Consider the following 22899-nt stretch of genomic DNA (forward strand, 5'->3'; position numbering starts at 1 on the left):
AGGAAGTTCTTCCTAATGTTTAGGTGGAATCTTCTTTCTTGTAGTTTGGATCCATTGCTCCGTGTCCGCTTCTCTGGAGCAGCAGAAAACAACCTTTCTCCCTCCTCTATATGACATCCTTTTATATATTTGAACATGGCTATCATATCACCCCTTAACCTCCTCTTCTCCAGGCTAAACATGCCCAGCTCCCTTAGCTGTTCCCAGTGGCATAGCGTGGGGGGGGTGCAGGGGGGCCGGCCGCACCAGGTGCAACATCGGGGGGGGGGCGCTCGCACTCAAGTGCTAAAATCCACGGGTTAGGGGGCGCAAATTACTTGCCTTGCCCCGGGTGCTGACAACCCACGCTACGCCACTGATAGTGAGCACCTGGATTGAACATGTCACCTGTACTGAGCCCACATTGCATTGACCATGTGACCCCTTAATCAGAGGTGAAACTAGGCTTTATTTCACCAGGGTCAAAGACTCAGTTTCGCACCCCCTACACACAATTGCGTACACACTCACAGGCTGGGAGCCTCAATGATGCCCCTCTGCATGCTTCACCTGGGGCAAAAAAACCTGGCTAGCCACAGCCATACACACACACACACACACACACACGGTAGCTATAGCACTGCCTTTCATCCAGCACAGTTCATAATCAAGCCCACGTTTACCATCCAATCCTCTTCTGACAGCATTGCAACAGCACAGAAAATCTGGAGTAAATTTCAAGTTCTGCTCAAATCTGCCTGTATTACCATGTTAATTCAGTCATATGGCATAACCTTTGATCTACCTCATTACTTTGCAGCTGAAATGTTGCAATGCAGTTCTCCAACCAAAAAATAGAGATTAGTGGGGAAAGTGAGCACAAAATGCATATATTAGTGGAAATAATGTTCAAAAATTCATTCTGTTGTGGAACACTGCTTGCAAATAAGTGCATAATAGGCAAAATTGTGTAAAACAAATGCTCATATGAGGGGTAAGTATCTCCAATATGTCTTCAATCACTATGCAACAATGAAGGTGGCAGCAATTTTTTTAAAAAAATTAAGAGCACCTGCTTCCCAGAAAGCAGCAGAGATTACTGAGATTTTTAAAAAAACACAATCTGATAGTGACTTTTTAAAAAGGACTTCTCTAGTAGAGAGAGACTGAAGCCAAAATAATCACTGGTGGGGAAATCCCCCTCCCCAATGTTTCATGGTAGATAAACCAGAAGGTCATGTTAGGCTCCTTCAGAACTTTCTAACGTACAGGACAAGACTATCTGTGGGCACGGGGCTTGAGATATTTACAAAAGGCTCAACAGAGAACTGATGAATCAACAATGGGTCCTTTGACCCAACTGCAGTTTTTGGTTCTTGCCGCCAGACTCGCCTGCATCCTCTCCCTAACTATGCTGCAGTCTGCCAGCGCTTATTTGTTCTCCAACTCAGCTTTCAAATATTCTGAGACCAAGCCAGCAAAAAGTGTAATTGTTTCTCCAGATGATGTCTTTTGAAGTTAACTCTGGAGATGCTGAAAAGAGGAGCTGGGGGGGGGGTAATCTTGTTCATGGAGAAGTTATAACAATGTCAAATGTTAGTTAGACTTCAGCTCCTGAACAGGGAATTCAATGAGTAGAAATGTGTGTTGGTGTTATGAACTGGGTGTTTCTTTAAGGCCCTGAACATTTCCAAGCAAAGGAAGGAGTGCAAATATGATCTACACTCACACAGATTTGAATAGAAGTTTGTTCAATACTTGAGGATACTTATAATTAGAAAATTTAAGTGTCCCATAGTGCTCTTCATACATTATCTAAACATAAGGTACTGGCATAATTTCAACCTTGTTTAAGAACGATCTCTATCTGCCTTAATTTAAAAATAAACACCTATAGCAGCAGTGAGGAATGAAGCCCAGCACAAATACTAATTTGGCTCATGAAGCCGTTCCCTCCAAACAGCACCCACCTACATTACATCTGACACCATATATGATGTCAGCTATGGGACAGATATGGATGTGGCCACAAAGGAATGAACTGGGAGCTTAAATTGAGCCCCCAATTGTTTCTTTGCAAGTGGGGATCCCAGTAGGTGTGAATCAATTAACTGGTGCCAACAAGAAGCCCCTGCTTGGATTGGCTGTATTGGGGAGAACAGCCAATGGGGTTTATCTGCTCAGTTTTGAAGCATTCAGGAATGGAAGAAACTCATTTGATTGATTCAGGGAGCCCACCTGACAAGTCCAAGTAATCAAAACCCCAAAATCTGGGGAGAAATTTGAATGAGAATTTCTGAAGCAAGCCTAATTCTCTTCTGAAAGTGAGTCCCTGTATCCTATAAATAAAGTTATGGTTCTAAGAACTGGAAGATGTCCATAGCCATATGAAGTAGATCAAAATTAGAAATTCCCATTACACAAAGTAAGGTTATAGCATGCTTTCACCCACGACATGTTGGGCCAAGTCAATAGCATTCCTCTTAGGTGCACAAACACACACCCCACAGATTGCATGAAGAAACAGCAAAGTTTCAGAGAAAATATATCATATGCCCAGGCAACTGTGCCTACTCTTTGACCCAGACCACCCCAAATTTTGATTTAAGTCTTAGCTAATTTGAGATCAAATCTAACTACTGTATATCGCAGTTTTTCAAACACAACAAAAGAATACAAAGTGCTGCAACTTTAAGAAGAAATGAAACCAGCTGGGCTTTGTTTCGAATTTTGGATGTCTTTGCATTCAGAATTATTTTGTCACAATGCTTTCCTGCTGCCAAGACACACTCCAGTTCCAAGCACAGGGGGTAACTTGATCCAAACAAAACACATGCACTGCTCAAGAGACACTCACTCCAGAAGATCAAATTGCTCTTCTATACAGAAATACAAGAAATGTTCTTGGGGGAAACTCACTTTCTTTCTTAAAGAACAGTAAGTCCACATTCCCAAGCCATCCACTTACCTATTCAAACTGCTTGCCTAAGTCAGGTATTACCATATTTACTTGAATGTAATGGGCACCTTTTTTGGCATTTACATTTGCCAGCAAATACTTTTTTGGTTTCAAGGTTTTGAAAATTGAAGTGTGTATTAGATTCGATGGCACATTAGATTTGCATAAATACAATATTTTACACTATTTGATAAATCTCTCACTCTGCCCAAAACACTAGGCAAGAATGGAGAGAGGATTAGAAAACAATGGGAATGAATGAGAGTGTCCCTAAAATGTTGACATTCTGATGCTCAAAAGGATTTCAAAAGGATTTTTGCACTCAGAAGGGCTGTTGAATCAATCTACAGTGAAAATTACAAAGATATGCTAGACTATTCAAAGCTGCTCTCATGATGGAGATTTTTATTAAGTGAAAAAACAAAAGCAGGACTTAATTTTCTTCTAAAAGCAGGGAAGTGAAGAAGGAATATTTGCACATACAAGCAGGATGCTTCCCCCCCCCCCCCGCCCCCATCATATAATTCCTTCCAACTCAGCCCTATGTAGAGGCTTTCATGGAGAAAAAGGATATACAGTGGTACCTTGGGTTACATACGCTTCAGGTTACATACACTTCAGGTTACAGACTCTGCTAACCCAGAAATATTACCTCGGGTTAAGAACTTTGCTTCAGGATGAGAACAGAAATCGTGCAGCAGCGGCGCAGCGGCAGCAGGAGGCCCCATTAGCTAAAGTGGTGCTTCAGGTTAAGAACAGTTTCAGGTTAAGAATGGACCTCCGGAACGAATTAAGTACGTAACCAGAGGTACCACTGTACTTTAGCAACATATGGATCATGTATAGTTTTTACAACAGTGTGCTGAATAGCACCTTGAAATCCTAACAAATTCATAATGTATGCACCTGATAAAATTGTGCTCCAGCACATTAAGCTTTGGGACAGAGTCAGTGTTAGAAACTGAGATATGAAAGCTGGGAGCTAAATGGCACCTTAAACCTAGGTTATGGGCACAACAATGGAATGTCCAGGCGTGCTTTTTTATAACAAAAATACAAAGCTGAAAATGAATGAACAGCAGCTAAATATTATGTTCATTTGTCTCATGGTCCAGTCCTTCCCCTGCTCACCCCCCTAATATTCTTAAGAAGGTCTCTTCTCCAGTCTTCAGAGACTAGCTGGAAGTGGGGAGGCAGGAAAAGGTCCTCCTTTCCTTCCACTCAGTAGTTTTAATCTGAAATCTCGGGTACAGTACTGAGCTCAGAAGCTGCTTGCACTAATGAAATTCCCTGTCACAAAATGCTCCTAGAACAATGGGAGTTTTGAACACTGGACGAAGTAGCTCAGTATCACCATATTACACCAGTGCTTAAAGCTCTGTACTGCCTGCCACTACATTACCAAGCTAAATTCAAATTTACTATTAGCAGAGCTGGCTCTGCCATTAGGCAGACTGAGGCAGGTGCCTCAGGCGGCAGAAGCCCCAAAGGTGCCCTGCTGCCTCCACTGGCAGCACAGAAGTGGCACTGGTATCGGCACTAATCACACCCAAATCTGTTGAGCTCTCATCTGAAATCGATGCTAATGCTGGCACTGCTTCTCTGCCAGTGGTGTGAAACAGGATGCGCTGCCCCTGACTATTAGTATATAAAGTCCTATACACCAGCCAGATCACTGCACTCATCATGCAAAGCCATCCTGTCTGTCTCACATATTAATTTTGGTTCTATGCAGTCTAAGTCTTTCAGCATGGTGGCACCAGCACTTAGAAACATTGTTCCTATTAAAATCAAACTGATATTTCATCACCTACCCCAAATGTGTTTCACTAAACACCTTAATTATAATTTTATTGTACACCACATGGTATTTTTTAATGAATTGGTAGTTTAGAAATACCCTTATTAATAAAAGCAAAAGTGGCAAAGTTTGCACACCTGAAAGAGGGTGGCATAAAGCAGGAACATCCCAGGCCATCTATGAAACTTGTCCCAGAAACTAAAACAGGCAAACAGAATCTTAGATTTTGTTGTTGTTTAGTCGTGTCCAACTCTTCATGATCTCATGGACCAGAGCACGCCAGGCACTCCTGTGTTCCACTGCCTCCCACAGTTTGGGCAGACTCATGCTGGTAGCTTCATGGATCACTGCCTTGCCGTGGCGAAGGGGCTTGAATCACTCAGAGAAGCTATGAGATATGCCGTACAGAGCCACCCAAGATAGACAGGTCATAGTGGAGAGTTTTGACCAAATGTGTTCCACCTGGAGCAGAAACCAGCAAGCCACTCTAGTATCCCTGCCAAGAAAACTCCATCTTAGATTTTAGCAGAGCCCAAACAGGGCATGATACCAGGAATAGGCAGAAATAAAGACTATGACCTTACAAGCAGTTTTAAACCTTGAGAAAAGGAGCACCTATTGCCTGAGCTTAATGAGACTCCACACAATATGGTGCCTGTGATTTTTAAAAACAATGAAGGAGAGGAAACTGATAAAGCACCATTTAACATCTCCAACACTACCTAGTGCCATGAAGGAAGGAATGTCTCAGCATCTTAAAATCTTCAAAAAAGAAATAATAGAATACTGGGCAACACTGCTGAAGGTAAATTAGGAAACCAACACACTTGGATTGAATCAACCAAAACCAATCCCAACTGAAACCAAATTATTTGGAAAAGGCACACTAGGTGTTGGGACCAAGGAATAACAATAACAACAACCACCACCACCACCTTGTAGTATAAGGTACCATAGGATGCCTCTTTTTTTTTGCTTTTGCTACTTCACACTAGCACAACTTGTCATTGCCTGTCCCATATTTGAAAAAGGAAAGAGTTCCTTGAAAAGCTTTTGAAATGCTGAGATTAAACTGGTAAAAACACACACACAAAAAACTGGCTTTCAAAATTCCAGAATTCTATTTAAGATTTCAATTAAAACACACTTTTCTGGCACCAATTTCTTTTCCCAGTTCTCAACCACCTGGCAATAATCTAGCCCCTAAAGTAGAAATACAAATGAATGCCCAAATTAAGCAGAGCCAAAAGCTTGCTAGAGAATTTAATCTCTTCCAAGTTGAATTTTGGAATTTGTCCTCCATTCTTTCCTACAACATTATACATTTTTTCCCCTGACAGCTTGCAGATTTACAGCTGTTCCCAGATATTGTTCCATTCTTGAATAAAATTGTGCCTTCCCCACAAGCAAATGAAAAAGGGTTTTGCAAAGGGTGGCAAGCATTAATGCTCACAGAGTGCTCTACTTGACTGTACAGGGGCTCTCAACAGAGCAGGAGCTTCTAAAAACTACATCGGATGGAAAGTCAGAATAGCAGCAATGGGGTACCGGGAGAAACAGTCCTGACTTTTCTATGACCTACTCCCCATGGGGAAAATTCGAGAAGGCGAAGAGTCAAGCTGTGCACGCCTGATAGCCCACACTAATTCTACAATAGTTCCACCAGAAACATGAACCAGCAAGAGAGCAATACAGATTAAAACATGCTCTCCAGATTCATGGGGTGGGTAATACTGGGTGTCTACCAAGAGCACCTCCTATCTTCTTGGCGCCTCCCCTGCCACAAGCTGCTAAACATGCAGAGGAGAGTATTTGCAGCACATCAAAATAACCCAGCTATGTTTAATGAAGCTCATACTGTATTTCAGAAGGACAAGGATTTTTTTGAGAGGGGGTGGCAGAGAGAAGCAAAAAAGGGACCACACATGGGACTGAGCAATTTCCACTTTCTGGGAGTCTTTTCCCGTTAGGCATCTGTGTTATTCTTGACTCCTTAGTCTTAGATTGTTGGATACCTCAAGCATTCCTTCCATGGCACCACAGCCACAACGGCTGAAGATGTTTTAATGGGCCATGGAATCCCCAACCTTTCTACTGAACCTTTCCAGTTTCCACCAGATTTTCCTAGCTCAAATGTCACTGCATGAAAAGATCCAGCACAAACACAAGGAAATGCCCCCTAGTGGAATAATTTTAGAAATGAAAACTTGAAAAAGAAAAAGGGGTAACATCCAGAGTACTGTTATTACTAAAGCTGCTCCGGCAAACTTTCACCCAATTAGCTTGTTGTGTGTAATTGGCAAAGCACCTGCACAATAAACTGACTGAACTGGATAGCAGAAGATGCCATTTTGTCAAATGAGAAGCTGGGTTTAGACAGGGTAGATCTACTATAGATCAGAGGTGTATGGATTTGAAGGCAGCATTTGATTCTGTTTTCTGTGTAAGACTTTGGAGGAAATTAGCCTCATCCAATATAGCCAAAAATGCTAATTTTTCTAATTAAAAGTTTGTATAATAATACCTGGCTGAAGGCAGAATGTATTACAGAGGATATCTTACAGATCCTGTGCTATCTACCAAAGGGTTATGATAGTTGCCTCCTATCCTGTTCAACCTAAATAGAAATTTTATATATTTAATTGGGCTAACAATGACAATAAAAATGTACAACAGGCTGGTACAATAAAAACACCCTGAGTATACTTTTATACATAGAATACCATAAAACCCAGTACTGCCATGGGTGGAATGAATGTTAAAGAATACTAGTATAATGTATTATTGAATCAACGAAATCCACTGATAAGCAAAGGGATGTGAGACCATGTGCTTCTTTATTAGCACTTGTAATAACATCAAATGAAACCTCTGCAAATCTACCTTTTTACACTGTTGAGTTTCCATCATTGCATATTTATCATACCTTTAAGTTGGTCACACACAAAACGGTTTTAATGTATAGAAATTTTACTGCAAATTTTACTGCAAAAAGTGGATCCGAGGAGAATAATTGTGGGACATTTTCCATATATTGTCAAAACAAACACCTTAAGGGCGAACTATAGGAAAACCAAGTTAATGGTATAGATGGATGGTACTCAAATACCATTAATTCTGATCCACTGCTTTATAGGAAAGGATAATTATAAAAACATAACCCTTAACGCAATTAAGAAAATCCTTCAATTCCAGATGTTATTATCCATGGTGCTAGTTAATTCATTCTCTGTTTCTTAGACATTTCAGATATTCACAATGTATAATTTTTTTACTATTCTATCTGCCACACAAACCAAACAGTCCACTGGGACTATGCAAGTTGGTTTGTTAGCTATTTTGTACAACTCTAGGTTTTCACTCTTCTTCAATACGGTTGTTAGCCTAAAGTCTTTATACAAACCCAAACAGGCTCTAGAATTCTTTTCACATAAGAAAAGTCTATACATTGACTTCACATAGTATCACAGCTTTGGAATGGCCACTCCAGAAAAGCCAGCAATTTCACATCATTAGTGCTGAGGAAGGCAAAATTCCAGCCCTATCTATGCAATTTGCAATCTTGGGTTACAGCCCTAGCTATTTCTGAAGGAAGCCAAGAGTTAGGAAAGCGTCCGAATTAAATGATCCAATGATATTTTTTTATTAAAAAAACCTTTAGCTGATCGGGGGAAGGTGGACTTCAATTGTTCTCATAGGGTTCCCAGCCACGTAATAAAATGCACAAGTCTAGGTGGATTTAAGAATAGATATTTCATGAAACAACCAGTAAAAGGGATGCATGGCAGATCAGATAGATGGCAGGTGAGAATGGCATAGTTGGTGAAGGTGAACTCCATCTTATTTCAGCAGTGAAGAGTGAGCAGAATCAGTTTTGCTCTGATTTTGAACACTTTGCTCCCAGATCTCCCACCTACTCTGCCTGGACTGTTTAAATGGCTCCTTCCTCAGGTGTTCATGTGCAAACATAAAGTCTTTGCCATTTTACAAAGTAAAGCCAGGATGGAAAGCTGCCCGGAACAGACCTTGACAATAAGACTAAAGAGAGAAAGCATTTATTGCATTTACAGCACAATTTGAGGCCATCCATACAAGCACCTACTAGAAGTGCTTCATTCCTAAGATGAGAATACCGAGGTTCAAAATGCACCACCCTGCTAGGCTGTACTCTTACCCCTTAATAAATTTAATAACTCCAAGTGTGGGAAGAGGATGCAACTTCTCAGTGCTGAGGGTAGGGTGGCCACTTCTGCATTGCCCTCAAAGAGAAAATGCACTACAAAAAGAGGAAATCACTTTGCACTAAATTTGCCCAAGCAAATTTACATTTATAGTGCGTAGGTGCAATTTTAGAAAGAATTATCGTATCATAATTAGAAATATAATTCATTACACCGTAAAGAGGAAGACTATGTGCTTGCCAACATTTGTCCTGCCACTTTCCCCCAGAAAAACCCACTGTTTACCACTGTATCAAAACAAACGTCAATCGTTTTTCCTGCAGATTGACATTTGTTCTGATTTAGTGATGTATGGAAGTGAGAGCTGGACCATAAAAAAGGCTGATCGCCAAAGAATTGATGCTTTTGAATTATGGTGCTGGAGGAGACTCTTGAGAGTCCCATGGACTGCAAGAAGATCAAACCTATCCATTCTTAAGGAAATCAGTCCTGAGTGCTCACTGGAAGGACAGATCCTGAAGCTGAGGCTCCAATACTTTGGCCACCTCATGAGAGGAGAAGACTCCCTGGAAAAGACCCTGATGTTGGGAAAGATTGAGGGCACATGGAGAAGGGGACGACAGAGGACAAGATGTTGGATAGTGTTCTCGAAGCTACCAGAAAGAGTTTGACTAAACTGTGGGAGGCAGTGGAAGACAGGAGTGCCTGGCATGCTCTGGTCCATGGGGTCACGAAGAGTCGGACACAACTAAACGACTAAACAACAAGTGATAAATAGTCGGTTTTCACCGTGAAAGTAGCAGGACAAATGAAAGCCCACTCGGACCTGTGTGTAGAAAGCATGGGACAAGAAGAAGCGTGGACAAGCCCTGCAATAGGTTACTCTTGTGCCTGTTCAGTCTGATCCCAGGTGCTAACTTCCTTGCTCTCCTTTATCTTCAAACCATGTGGAATGGACAGCTGTTCAAACAAGTGGACTATACTCTGTAAAGGGAAGGGAAGGGGGAAGGCAAGGCAGAGAGGCTTTGCTTTTCATGCACATGTTCCAGAGATGAACTCTTAACATGACTGGCTTGACAAATCAGTTTGGGTTCATCTTATTAACTCTGCAAACCATAATAAAACTTTACCCACTTTGTTCACTCTACTGTTAAGTCCATCCTCTATGTTCTGTTGCAACTTGTGATACCAGAAGAAGGTAAGAAAAACTGAGGGAGCAGGACATTAGACATAAGCAGAGGGCTTTCCTGGATTCCTTGTCCTCCCTAATGTTCACCCTGCCTTTTGCTGCATAAGGAATTTGGGAGGTACGCTAAGAGTGGAGCAGAGTGATGCATCAGCCATGTTGGTTTGTCTGTCTGTGAGTGATATTAACCATCTGTGCACTAATTTAATAGAAGTAGTATTCCCTGAAGTGGGAGGGGAAGAGGAAGAGAAATCCAAGGAAGATTTCTTTACTGACCACCCCACCCCAGCTATGAAGTTAATAAGCTGTGGCTGTTTAACAAGCATGTGTTTATGTCAAAAAGAACTAAGTAATTGTGTTGCTGGGAAGACAAAAACCTACCATATAAACCAAGAAAGAGAGAAAAGTACTGGAGAGAAAGGACACATATTTCTGGTTGCAATTGAAACCAGTCTGCTAATGATTGCAGGTTCTTTGACTGCCAATGCATTATTGAAACTGCTTATTTGCTGTGCAGCCCAGGGGAAAATAAAACCAACACAGCACGCTTTATTAATCTTGTCCTCGTCTGACATAAAAATGCAACATCCGTCTTTTATTTGATATTTGCAGACCAATTTGTCAAAACAAGCCTGCAGATAAGTCATTAATCATTTCCCCTGATTAAACAGAAGAAAGGGTTGGAAATCAGCTGACATATCTTTTAAATCAGTGAGAAAAATCCTAAGGTTTAAAAAAACTTTACTTGAAGGGGAAAAGGGGAACACCCCCCTTGTAAAAAAGCTTTATGATGTAACTAGAGCCCATCAAAACAATAGTTTATTACTATTATTTATTATTATTATTATTATTATTATTATTATTATTATTATTATTTTATTATTATTAAAGGTTTTTCTCATTTACGAAAGCTCATAGCTCATTGTCTCTTTCTTCAGGTTGTGTTTTCTACAGATCAGTTACATTTGTTGTGAGACAATAGTTTTTCAGATGCTGTATCTCTAGAAATCTAATCCACAAGGTAATTACCAAAGGGAATGGGAATCCTTTGTAATATCCCTTAGATCTTTCCGGGTCTTGCTCTCTCAACAAAACTGCTGAGCTGGTGACCTATTTGGCGGATATATAAACCCAATCATTATAACATTAGAGTGTTTTAATATAGAAAGCAGATTTTTCCTGGGGAGGTTTCAAGGTCCCCAAGCTGGCAATAGTTCCATAAACAGAGGGGAAAATGTGTAAGGGAGTCTGGTGGGGGGAGAGAGGCCCAGCATACAATTTTTTCCCTTTTGAGCTGCCAGCCTGAGCAGTTGTGGATTTCTCCATGAGAAGTGGGAGCAAGGAGCCAAAAAACCCTGACAATTGGAAGGAGCCAGAAGTGAAAATGAAGGGAGAAATTAAAATTAAGTAATGAAGTTTCCAGTTAGACTTTTCCAACCGAGGGCTGGAAGATGAGAATGTGGAAATATCTATATGCTGCCACATTGCATAGTGGAGGTCTCATGCCTCTCTGAACAGATTTCTTATACAAAAGTCATCTTTGAAATGTATCTACATAAGCCTTTTCTTTAAACAGGAATCAGGTGCAACACCACATATTTGGTTCCCTTTACCTATCCCAATTTAACAAGTGAAATGGTTGGTTTCTTGAAATGGGAGGTTTGGGAACATAAGCCTTGGGCAGACTTAGACAACTAGATTATATCTGGGATTAACAGTGTGGCACCCATGGTAGCAATGATGGATTTGGGAATTTTCTGAGCTCTCCCTCCTGGCTTGCTGCCCCCTTTGTCATGAGATGGTAAGGGTGGTTAACATCCTCCTCCCCACTTCCTGGACAGTACCTATGTACTAAGGTACTATGTACTAAGCTAAGGAAGGAAATTAGAAGAGTGATGCTCTTTCCCAGCTTCCTCTTTCTGTTCTATGTGCTTTTCAATGCTTAGATTGACACTGGAGCAGGGGAAGCGAAGTGGACCAATGTTTTTGTGGTGCTGCAAAGTCTACCCCTTTAAACTTCGGTTTGATGGTGGTTTTGTGGGGGCCCTGTGTGAAATCATGCAAATTCAAGAAGATTGATTTTCTGAGGGTTCTAAATTAAAGCATCCCCCCCCCAAAAAAAAAGAGAGACAGAAAATGACTGAGAGGATGGAGAGGAAATAAGGAACAAGAAGCAGGTGCCTTCAGTAATCACTCAAAAATCCAAATGTGCCCACAGGCTCAAAGCATTTAGTGATCTAGTTCAGTACTGTCTATACACAGATTAGCAGTTGTCAGGTTTTCTGATAGAAGTCTTTCTTCAGAATCCTACCTAAAAATGCTGGGGATAGGGCCTGGGAGCTTCTGCATGCATTATGTATTTTACTGATTGATTTATAAAAAATATTTATAAACCATCCACTCATATAAAGTATCAAGCTGTCAGGAGAAAGCGAGCAGTAAATCACACCGTGCAAGTTGGAGTTAAGTCTTCATTAGCAAAAGCACGTTCTGCACAGTAATTGTCAGGCCTAATGCGCACAGCAACTCATCTCTGGTAGGTCTTGCCCTCATGAAGCACAAAGTTTTAGGAACAAACTTTTTGGTGAATAACCAAAAATCAGGGATCTCAAACTTGTTAACCGGAAACACAAAAGAGCTTATCCTGTAATCCCCACCATGCGTTACATCTCCTTCCATCACCTGGATTTCACATCAACTATCAGTAGGTTATATGGCCCTAGAGGCCACTATCTCCACTTCACTTCCTGGCTTGGGTGGCTCAGCTATGCCAGAAGACCACTCTTGTATCAGAAACTAAAAACAAAATTGCACATGAAGTGCATACACAGATCACCAATGAGGAAGGAAAGAGTTCCGCTTTGGACATTATGGAGAAATACGAAGCACAGATCACCCATGCTTTTGCCATTTCCCCAGCTTCTCTTCATCAACGAAAGTCACCCCAAATGAGAACTGAAAATATCAACTGCTTCCAAAACAACATTATCAAATGTATTCACCACTTGGGCACTAGGCATGCAACATAGCCTCATTGATCTGAATGTCATATCTTGGCTAGCTGGGAGCAACTATTTGTGCAGAACAGGCAAGTACCACTTGTGACTGACCAAGCCAAATGCAGCCCACCAGGGACCTAAGCTTGTATTTTTATCTGTCCAGGACTGCAGACACAGACGCGGTTTGGCACCTGTTAGGCCAAAGTATGTGGCAGGTGTGCTATGTTCAGCAGATCTGGTACTGATAGAACATGTAACCAAGTAACATTGTTTCCACATTCAAAATGGGGCTTTCATTTGATCCAGCTTCAGGCAGAAAAGTATTGGATGTGTTTACAAAAGAACAGTGGATGGACACTCTTCAGGAAGTGTAGCAGAGGTGGGGAAATTGTCTGGCTGTAGCTACCATCATCCCTGACCACTGGCTATGATGACTGGGGCTGATGGAAGCAGTAGTCCAACGACATCTGGAGGGTACCAGGTTCCCCATCCCGCTCTTTAGAATAACTAAAGTGCCCTATACTTTATGCATCATTTCCTCATAAAAATAAGCTATAACCTATTATGACTGGAATGACCCAATGTTTACTCCTAGCTCCTAAATATCTGCTTTTTGGACAAAGGAGTCCCTTTCTTATAATTCTTAGTAACTTTCACAAACACTCATCCAAGATAATTTTCATTACTAAAATAACCAAAGACAAAAACAAATTCTCTACTCTGTGGGTGGCACTGGGGAGCTCTGGTCTGCAGCCAAGTCTCTTTCTCCTGTGTGTTTGTATGTTTAAAATATGTTCTAACATCCTTCCACGTTCTTCTGAATTCCAGTAAAAATTGAAACATCACAAGACCATTGCATGACACAGTAAAATATGCATATCCATCTTGAGTAATTTTGGCATGACATTGCCTTCTGTGCTGCATATGATTAGGATTCAAGTTGAACATAATGCAAGAACATCTAATGAGGCTGCTCCCTTTGGAGAAGTCACGAGAGTAAAGTTGTTTGGAGTAGTGCATGCTACGAAGCATGAAAATGGAGCTCTGCTGGGGAGCACAAGCCTGCATTTGAAACCCAGAGAAACCTGATAGCAAAAAGTTAAGTGTGTTGGAACCATTTCCATGGGGGTTACACTCAAGGCCATGACTGTACAAATCAACATAAGGTAAAGGACCCCTGGATGGTTAAGTCCAGTTAAAGATGACTATGGGATGCGGCATTCATCTCGCTTCAGGCTAGGGAGCCAGTGTTTGTCCACAGACAGCTTTTCGGGTCCTGTGGCCAGCATGACTGAACAACTTCTGCTGCATGGAGCACCATGACGAATGCCAGAGCGCATGGAAACACAGTTTACTCTCCCACCACAGCGGTATCTATTTATCTACTTGCATTGGTATGTTTTCAAACTGCTAGGTTGGCAGGAGGTGGGTGGTGCTGTGGTCTAAACTGCCAATCAGAAGTGCCAATCAGAAGGTCAGTGGTTCGAATCCGTGTAATGGGGTGAGCTCCCATTACTCTGTCGTAGCTTCTGCCAACAATTCAACATACAGCCCTTATGAGACCTAACCTGTCTTGGCGTATACCATTTGTACTGCTCACAATAGGGTTGCTTCTAGGCAACCTGTACATTGAGAATTCACTCTGATTTGTTTGGACAAAGTTTTCATGGAGGTTGAACAATATTAGCTGCTTATCAAGCATTGATTAGAATAGTTTGTGGGGAACTTATACAATGTGCATCAAGCAGTTGTTATCTCACACTTCCAGTACATTTCCCCATCATTTTCCTTATTACATTTGAGGTGGGCGGGGAAGCAGGCTTCTTGTGCAGGAGCACCAACTATAATTGTGTAACCTTAATTTCCCATCATGTGGTTGAATACCACCTGAAAATACCAACAGATTGCAAGTGCCTTAGGTAATAAAAATCCAGTCCGTATGACAAGCACACTTAGGGAAAGTGAAGGATTCTCGAAATTTATTTATGCTCCCACCTTTCCAAGTTCACCTGCCTTTGTTGCACAAGGCTGAAGTCAGCACACCAATTAATCTCAAACTTGGTTTAAAGTTTGTGAGAGGCAAAGAACTGTACAATGACACCTCCAGCATTAATACCTCTGCCGTCATAAATATATTATTTTCCATCAATTACTTGTCCTTGTTCAATAACTCCATGCCAGTGCCAAGCCAGCAAAGGCAGGAAGACAAGGAAGTTTGTCTATTAAAAGAGGACAGGGGAGAAAAGCAAAGCTAGCTTCCTGAAGCAGTGGTATAATAAGCAGTTTCATATTTTTTGTTAAGAGAGTCTCAAATCAAAGCACTTTCCTGGTAGCCAGATAGCATTTCTTCCTCTGGGACAAGGCAGCCCTGGGACAGCCAGACAGCTGCCCCACATAACCCATCAGATATTTAAACACCTCACAATCCCTTCTCTACTTTCTTGGTGCAAAGGAATGTCAACAGAGTTAACTGTTCGCTGAAGCTTGATCATCTGAAATATATCAGCTTTCCAGCCACTGTGTTATAGCCTAAGGCACAACTAGAGCAGATCTCTTCCTATCTAGCATCCTCCCAGCCTTCCAGCTGATAGAGAAGAAAGAGTGTGACAGGAGGTTAAAGTGACAAGGAGAGAGAGAAAGGGAAGAGAAGAGTTAACTTTACATGGCCATACCCAATGGGCATATAAAGATTCCTTTTACTTCTCATTCACCACTTTTAAAAACTAATCCTCTGGCACAGTACAAGGCAACTTTCCACGCAGATCAACTGTAACCTCTCCAATCTGATCTCAGAAGGAATGAGGTGTGATGAAAACTCAGTTACCTAGCGACTAGTACCAATCATTTCACTTCCAGCTGCAATTAAGCGTATTGCTTTATCCTATAATGGCACTCCCTGCTGCCAGGCAATAACCAACCAAAACAGGAAAACCCTTCCAAAATGAACTGGGGTGGTCTGAATCCCTCACTCAAGAAGTTAGCTCAAATTGTTTATATACTAACCAACAGTGTTTTAACTGTATACAAGACTTGTGCAACAAACTGGAAAAGTCAGCAAGGCTCACACAAGACCACTGAAGACTAGTGACTATCTCACTTTCTAGACTATTTCTACCAGGTAAGTTGGAGGAGGAGCACATAACAGCCAACACTTCTGGAAGCAAGGCTGCTGTAGGAAGAGCATGCCCATACTCATCTTAACTCCTGGAGTCTAAATGTTTTGTAGCCATTATTGTCAAGTACCCCTCCAACACAAGTGGATAGGACAAATGGAACAAAATTTAGTAAGGTAGTGATCCTTGCCAAACTTACATGGGAGTAAGCCTCATTGAATGAAACATGGCTTTCTTTTGAGTAGATCTGTTTAGTGTTGCAGTCTAAGACCCAGTGCATGTCAAAAACAGTGACAGAAGGGGGGGAAATCTGTGCCACAGAATTCTCTTGATTGCTTCTAGGTGCATATCCTAACTCAACAGTTAGTTTATGGGAATGGGATGTTCCCTATTGAATAAATGAAAGTTCCAGAAAGGTTACAGAAGCCTACAGCATGAGAGTTGTTTTTGTGACTGAGCAGTTGGTCGAGTTAAGAGTCATCTTCTGATATGGGTAAAGTCTACAGACCTATTCATCAACTGCTACAGGGCAAATGCAGCCAGGGTTCTGCTTAGTCTTAACACATTCACACTCGTTCAGTATTCATTCTGGCAGGGCTTTGCCTTGCCTAGTCTGACCCTTTAAGATACCAAAGTTCACTCAATCATCTCCAAGATGATAATCATGTGTCCCCTAAGCTTTGTTATATTATTTTGCCTAGTATAAGATTAGTTGGACCAACATTCTGGCTTCGTATTAGGCTGAAAAGTGAAACCTGCCAGAGCCATTCAAAAAACTTCATGACCCAATATGGATTTGGCCTTGAGGCAAGTCTCTCTCCCCAAACTGCACAACATCAGTGGGCAACCTCCAAAACTCATGCACCTTGCCGCTTGCTTCTTTCTTTAGCAAAAACACTGCACACACATAAGCAAACCTTCTGAAAGAGAGTATATTTCTATATATCTTAAATTGTGGAGTATGATGCATTAACTGCATTGAGTGGAAAGAATGCATTTCTTTCCCTTACTTTTAAGGTAAGATGACTTTAGGTACAAGTCCTCTGCAGCCATGAGGAAGAATATTTAAAATAATTATCTTTTACATGCCTATGGAAACAATGCAATGGCCACAAGAAACATCCACATCTGCCTGTGCAGTAGCTATCTGCTACTCAGCAGAAAGAGGCAGTGTACAGAAAAATATAAAAAAATAAAAATAAATACGCTGCACCATAAAATGATAGATCACAACAAAAAGACAAACAACAGAATTTAACACAAAGGTGGCATCTTGACCAGAGTTTCCACTTAGGACCATTGGGGATGTGTGTGTGAATCATGTGACAAATGGTTGGCAGTTTCACTGCAGAGAAACAACCTGAAAGACAGACTTTACATTCTAAAGAAGTGCCAGAGCAAATTCCCTTGTTTGCCTGGAGTCTGACTCTTCCTCCATTACTTGGACATTCTGGATCCTCAGTGTTTGTTGTATGTGAAACAACAGCCAAGACGAGAAGAATAGTGGAAGTCAGACAGTCCCTCCATAAAGGGATGGAGAAGCTCTCTGGAATTACCCAGTTGGCTGCCAGATGGTCATTCTTTTAAGGGTTCCCCTCCCCTACACTGGGAAGATTTCTCCTTCAGATGCTGCCATAACCAGGCTTCCCCCCATCTTTCTCCTTCCATTTTTGTCCTCCTTTATCACTCTGTCCCTCAAAGCAAGTGTTTAATTTTAAAGCACTGTGTGCCCGCCCCCCATACCTCTTCCCTAATGTTCCCTTCATTTCACACATGTGCATTTGTAATTGGTCCAGCCTTCTCTCACTTTCACTCCTCTGCTATGATGGGGGTGGAAAATGTTTCACAGCAAAAATTCTTCTAGTTTTGTTTTGTTTTTTGCAGAAAAAAAACGTTTTGTAACTTCGTTAATAACAATAAATGCAGGCCCATTTCAAACATAGTATCAAGCTACCTTGGCAATTCTGAAGGTTTTAGCTTGGTTACTAAACACAAGTAAGATAAACATGCTAAATCTGATCCCTCTCTAGGACATCAGGAGATTTCCCAAAACTAAAAAATTTCCAAGGAAAATTGTTCTGTGCAAATTACCCACGTTTGCATAGGAAACTTTTCAAAATTTTCCATTTCAATTGTTTCTGGAAAAACCACATCACTACTTCCGTGCCTTCTGCTATGGAGCTTCCTAGCGGGGCAAACTAAGACATTGTGCTTCCTGAGGCAAACAGAAAAGATAGCACCCTCTCTCTGCTCTATGTGCAGAAACTGAGCAGAATGTCACATCCACACCACACATTTAAAGCACATCTAAAGCACACCGCTTCCAGCAAAGATTCCTGGGAACCAGAGTTTGCTTCTTACAGAGCTACAATTCTCAACACCCTTGACAAACTACAGTTTCCAGGAGTAGTGGAATGTGACCTTAGCTGAATCTTACTTCAACAGTGGTCATGGGACAACATCCTCCACTGAATCAAAGTGTAGCAGGCTAGCTAGCTGGGAGGGGGGTTAATAGGGCAAGCTGTACATTACCCACAGCTTTTGTCTCCTCCAACATCTTGTTGTTGCCCCCACCCCCCAAGCATCCACCACCCGAGGTGGTTGCCTCACTCTGCCTCCTGTATGTTTTGAACATAGCCATATGCATCAGTTACGTTATGGATAGTGGCTTTTTTCTCTGGAGGGACGCAGGAGTATGCATACCCCTAAACATTTTGTGAATCTAAGTTTGGCCTCATTGAGGGGCAGTATTCCAATATGAGTAGGAAAATGAGAGTACCCCTAAACATTTTTTTAGGGAAAAAAGCACTGAGTGTTACCATTTAAACTACTAGCATGAAGCAGGAACCTCATCAAAGAAAAACATAGCATCTAGCCTCTACTTGATTATTTCCCTTATTCTATTATCTCCTCTGTGCTAGCCTCTTACAAACAAGCTTGTCCCCATTCACTTGTCTGAGCAAGGACAGACCATCAACCACCCTGGAACTCCAGCAGATGAAGTCATTGCTCCTGCACTGGGTTGGGGGTGGGGAATGCTGTAGAGCTACACTCCCACCTTTACCACAGTACTGGGATTATAGTCTTCTGTAGAAGATAATGGAAACTATGTTTTAAACCCTTGGCCAGAGTGTCTCAACCTACCACACTGCTTAAGCCCTAGATCTAGTTGCCCAATAAGCTTTCAACCTTACTCAGAGCTGACCCCAAGGTATTTTATTGTGTGTGTCAAATGACAAGAGCACACACACCCAGTTCATGTGGAGAAGCTGGCCACACTGACCACTGAATATTACTGCAACAGTGGTGATGGGACAACATCATCTACCACACACAAGAGCAGCCTGTTAGCTTAGGGGCCACAGGGAAGGCTGCCTGCTTTGTCCTCTAACAAGGGGAAATGCCAGAGGTGGAGGAAAGTCAGGTGGGTAAAGTCAGGGGGAGGTCAGAAAAATGGCTAGTGTGAAGGTGGATAAAGAGACAGAAACATGACTGAAGGTTAACTCTAAACTGCCAGGTAACATGTATTCAAGTCTTTGGACATTTTTGCTTTGTCTGATAGCTTATTTAAAACTGCTATGTAGAGAAACAAAATCTAGGAATTGCCCGAAGAGCTTTGATGCTTTTCTCCCTTAAAAAGGAACCCAGTCTTTGGCTTCCAAAAGGTCACACATGAACACCAATACTTTCTATCTATTACATATACAGTCTTGGATTGATACATTTTATTAATTGGAGACTAGAAGTGTGTATTTTAAAATCTAAGTGGTGTCTTGCTAGAAGATTTCAGTTCAAATTGCATTGTTCATGGTCTAAACTAGATACATCTCATTACAACATAGGTTACTGTTAGCCAGTAAAACACTCAGAATGAATTACTTCACTGAGCAATGATAATACTTATTCGAAAATGAATTATATCAGTTAAAAGCAAATGTTACCCACACAACCACTTTTAAAAGCACTTTAAACCTTTCACTGCCATATAATCTATAAAGATCCCACCACCTCTCAAACCTTTGTGATTGGGTGAAAGGTTGAACTGCCATGCCAGGTTTTCATCCCCAGAGGAATATTTTTAAATAGACCATCCAATAAATCCTTCAAAAATAGTGGCAAGTAATGGAAATACTGAGATCTTTTCCAGCAGAGAAACGGTATCATTCTTAGTAAATACATAGCATATGCTGTGTACATCCCCCTCCTCCACAACCCAAGACTTTCCATTAATGTATATTGGGTAATTAATGTACAGGCTTGGAAGACATTCTTACAGCAAAAGGCAATATTTTGGCCACAAGCCCAAACCAACTGGTGGGGGCAAGGGGAAGAGAAGAGAGAAATCCCACCTCGAGTCAGGCACTCTACCAGATGCAATACATAAGATACATGAAGGGCTGGAGGGGGAATGGAGAAAAGTACATATATATTTCTTTCAATGTCTTACCACTTTCATTCTTCTCTATTACATCCACCACCTCTCCAGCTTGCAGGCTGATCTCCGAGTTTTCCTGTTTCTCATAGTTAGACACCACCACATACTGGTCCAGGATCATAGGTTCAGAACTAGCGTCAGCACCTGGGGAAGGGAAAAAGCAAGCTGTGAGCCAGCTTCCAGCCATGGCTCCTCGAGAGCGACCTCTGTCCATCCGACTCATGATAGGCTGATTTGTCACCAATGCCAAGCCAATCAGAATACAACCTTGGCTCGCGGCATATCCCCAAATGGCTGGCCATATAGAAGAAGTTTCCTCTGGCCCACAGCTGAGTAGTACAGAAGAACATTGGAGACTGGTTGAAAAGGGGAGAAGGGGGAGGAGGAAAAAAACCACCCAAGAGTTTAACACAACAGCATATTGTTAGATAGCAAGCTGCAGGATGGAGTTTGAAAATAAACCTCTTTCCAACATGGTTGCCACACCATCCTTGTTCCCATTCAGAGAGAAAAATCCATCTCGGTCACAACCAGCATAAAAAAAAGGTGGGGAGTTTGAAATCCAGGGCTGCCTCGCTAAATGGGAGGGCGGAAAAACACCCAAGTCCACAACTTCTCCCCGTCATAGGCTGAGCTCCTGCCTCGCTCTCACAGGCTCAAGCTAAGAGTCAAAAGGGGGGCTGTGGACGCCAATCATATTTGCCTCGCGCTGCAGTCCTTAAATAGAAAACACATGAGCCGTGTTGAATAAGGGAGGTGGGGGTGGAGGAAGGGAAGAGGGGAGGGCGCAAAGGACTGTTTACTTGAAACAGAAGAAGAAGAATTACAGCACCAGATTCCTGCTTACACAGTTCCCCTCTGCTCCGCTGCTCAAGCTCTTTCCAAATAAAACTCCCCCCAGTGTGTCCCCCTGTTAAACTGAGATGTACGTACAGAGTCATCTCTTTTTTGTGCAGCTGTAAAAAAACCCCACAACACTTCGCATAGTAAGAGTCATTCTTCAAAGTTCTCTAAACCAACACAAAATGCTTACACTGGATTCTTTCTCCCTGCCTCCACTCCCCAGCCACCCAGCTGAGCGATGCCCAGGCCTATTTCTTTCCTCTTGTGAAAGTCTTCCCATCTCACCCACCCCATCCATATTTTCTGGTTCATTTTCTCAGTCTTAATCGTATGGGTGGGTGTGGTTTTTTTAAAAAAAGCAAAGGAACAAAAAAAAAAGTGTGTTCTGCCACCAGGGACGAAGGCTCACCCTTCCTGCCTTATAGCAACAAGCCGCTGCAGAAGCATGCCTGCCCCTTCGCTCATAAGTCACTCAGAAGATAAACAAGGCCCTTCCCCGCCCACTTCTAAACACCCACAGGAAAATCTGCCCCTGTACATTACTCCTCGGCGCCTGCAAGAAGAAATATGTGCTACAAAAGCATTTTTTAAGCCAGGGCTCTTCCCCCCACCCAGGACTCCACACACACACACACACACCCCAGTCATGAACAAAAGAAAACCCTGAAGGAAGCCAAAACTTATTCTCAAATGAGCTAGCAATCATTAAGCTTCATGAGAGACGTTTACAAGATTGCATTCAGTTTGATGTGTGCATCAAAAGGGGCATTACCTCCAAGCACAGGATGGCATGATTCTTGAATATCCCCACCTGGGCTCACAAGACACCTTATTATCAGTAGTCCAGTCACTTTACCGGACAATAGATGTCAAAATCCTCCTTACTCCTTGCAAGGATGATATCACTGGCTAACAGTGGAAGCCTATGCATGTTTACTAGGAAGTTACATCTGGAAAACCAGCACATAACTAGCAGTTAGGGGGGTCACAGAGGACAGACCTCCATTTAAAGGTCTGTCCAGTCCTCATCCAGTTTAAAAGATAATAAACCATATAAGGAGGGAGAGAAGCTGCTGTTAATGCATTATATATTTTGCAAATTTTTAAAGTTCTAGTGATGGTTTTTAGCTGCCTTGTATGCAAAAAACTAGGATAAAGTGAAAAACAAATATAAATATTGGAGAAAGAATTTAGGGGCAGCTTGGTGAAAGTAAGTTCCCTAGAGACCTGTAATTTATGGCATACATCCAGCATGGTACTGTGATGAAAGAGAATTCTCACCTCCAGTCCAAGATCTGGTCAGCTTGGGCTGGACAATGAACTGCTGACTGACTAATATGGGAAGCTATGCATGTTAATCAGACACTTTTACTTTGGTTAAACAAAATAGAGAATAGCTGTAA

The 22899-nt window shown here is 41.8% G+C and overlaps 1 protein-coding gene across 14 annotated transcripts in view; it reads right to left on the reverse strand.

Annotated features, from left to right (window-relative positions):
- Positions 1 to 22899, reverse strand: part of SH3PXD2A (SH3 and PX domains 2A) — a 248555-nt gene that overhangs the window by 47967 nt on the left and 177689 nt on the right. For 12 of the 14 annotated variants that reach the window (XM_082225245.1, XM_082225238.1, XM_082225249.1 and 9 more), the window contains one exon: positions 20666 to 20797. In XM_082225245.1, the coding sequence (XP_082081371.1) occupies positions 20666 to 20797 (132 nt within the window). The other 2 variants (XM_082225241.1, XM_082225243.1) reach the window with 2 other exon arrangements.

This window comes from Podarcis vaucheri (genome assembly GCF_965113315.1).
Source record: "Podarcis vaucheri genome assembly, chromosome: 5".
In the NCBI taxonomy this organism is placed as follows: Eukaryota; Metazoa; Chordata; class Lepidosauria; order Squamata; family Lacertidae; genus Podarcis; species Podarcis vaucheri.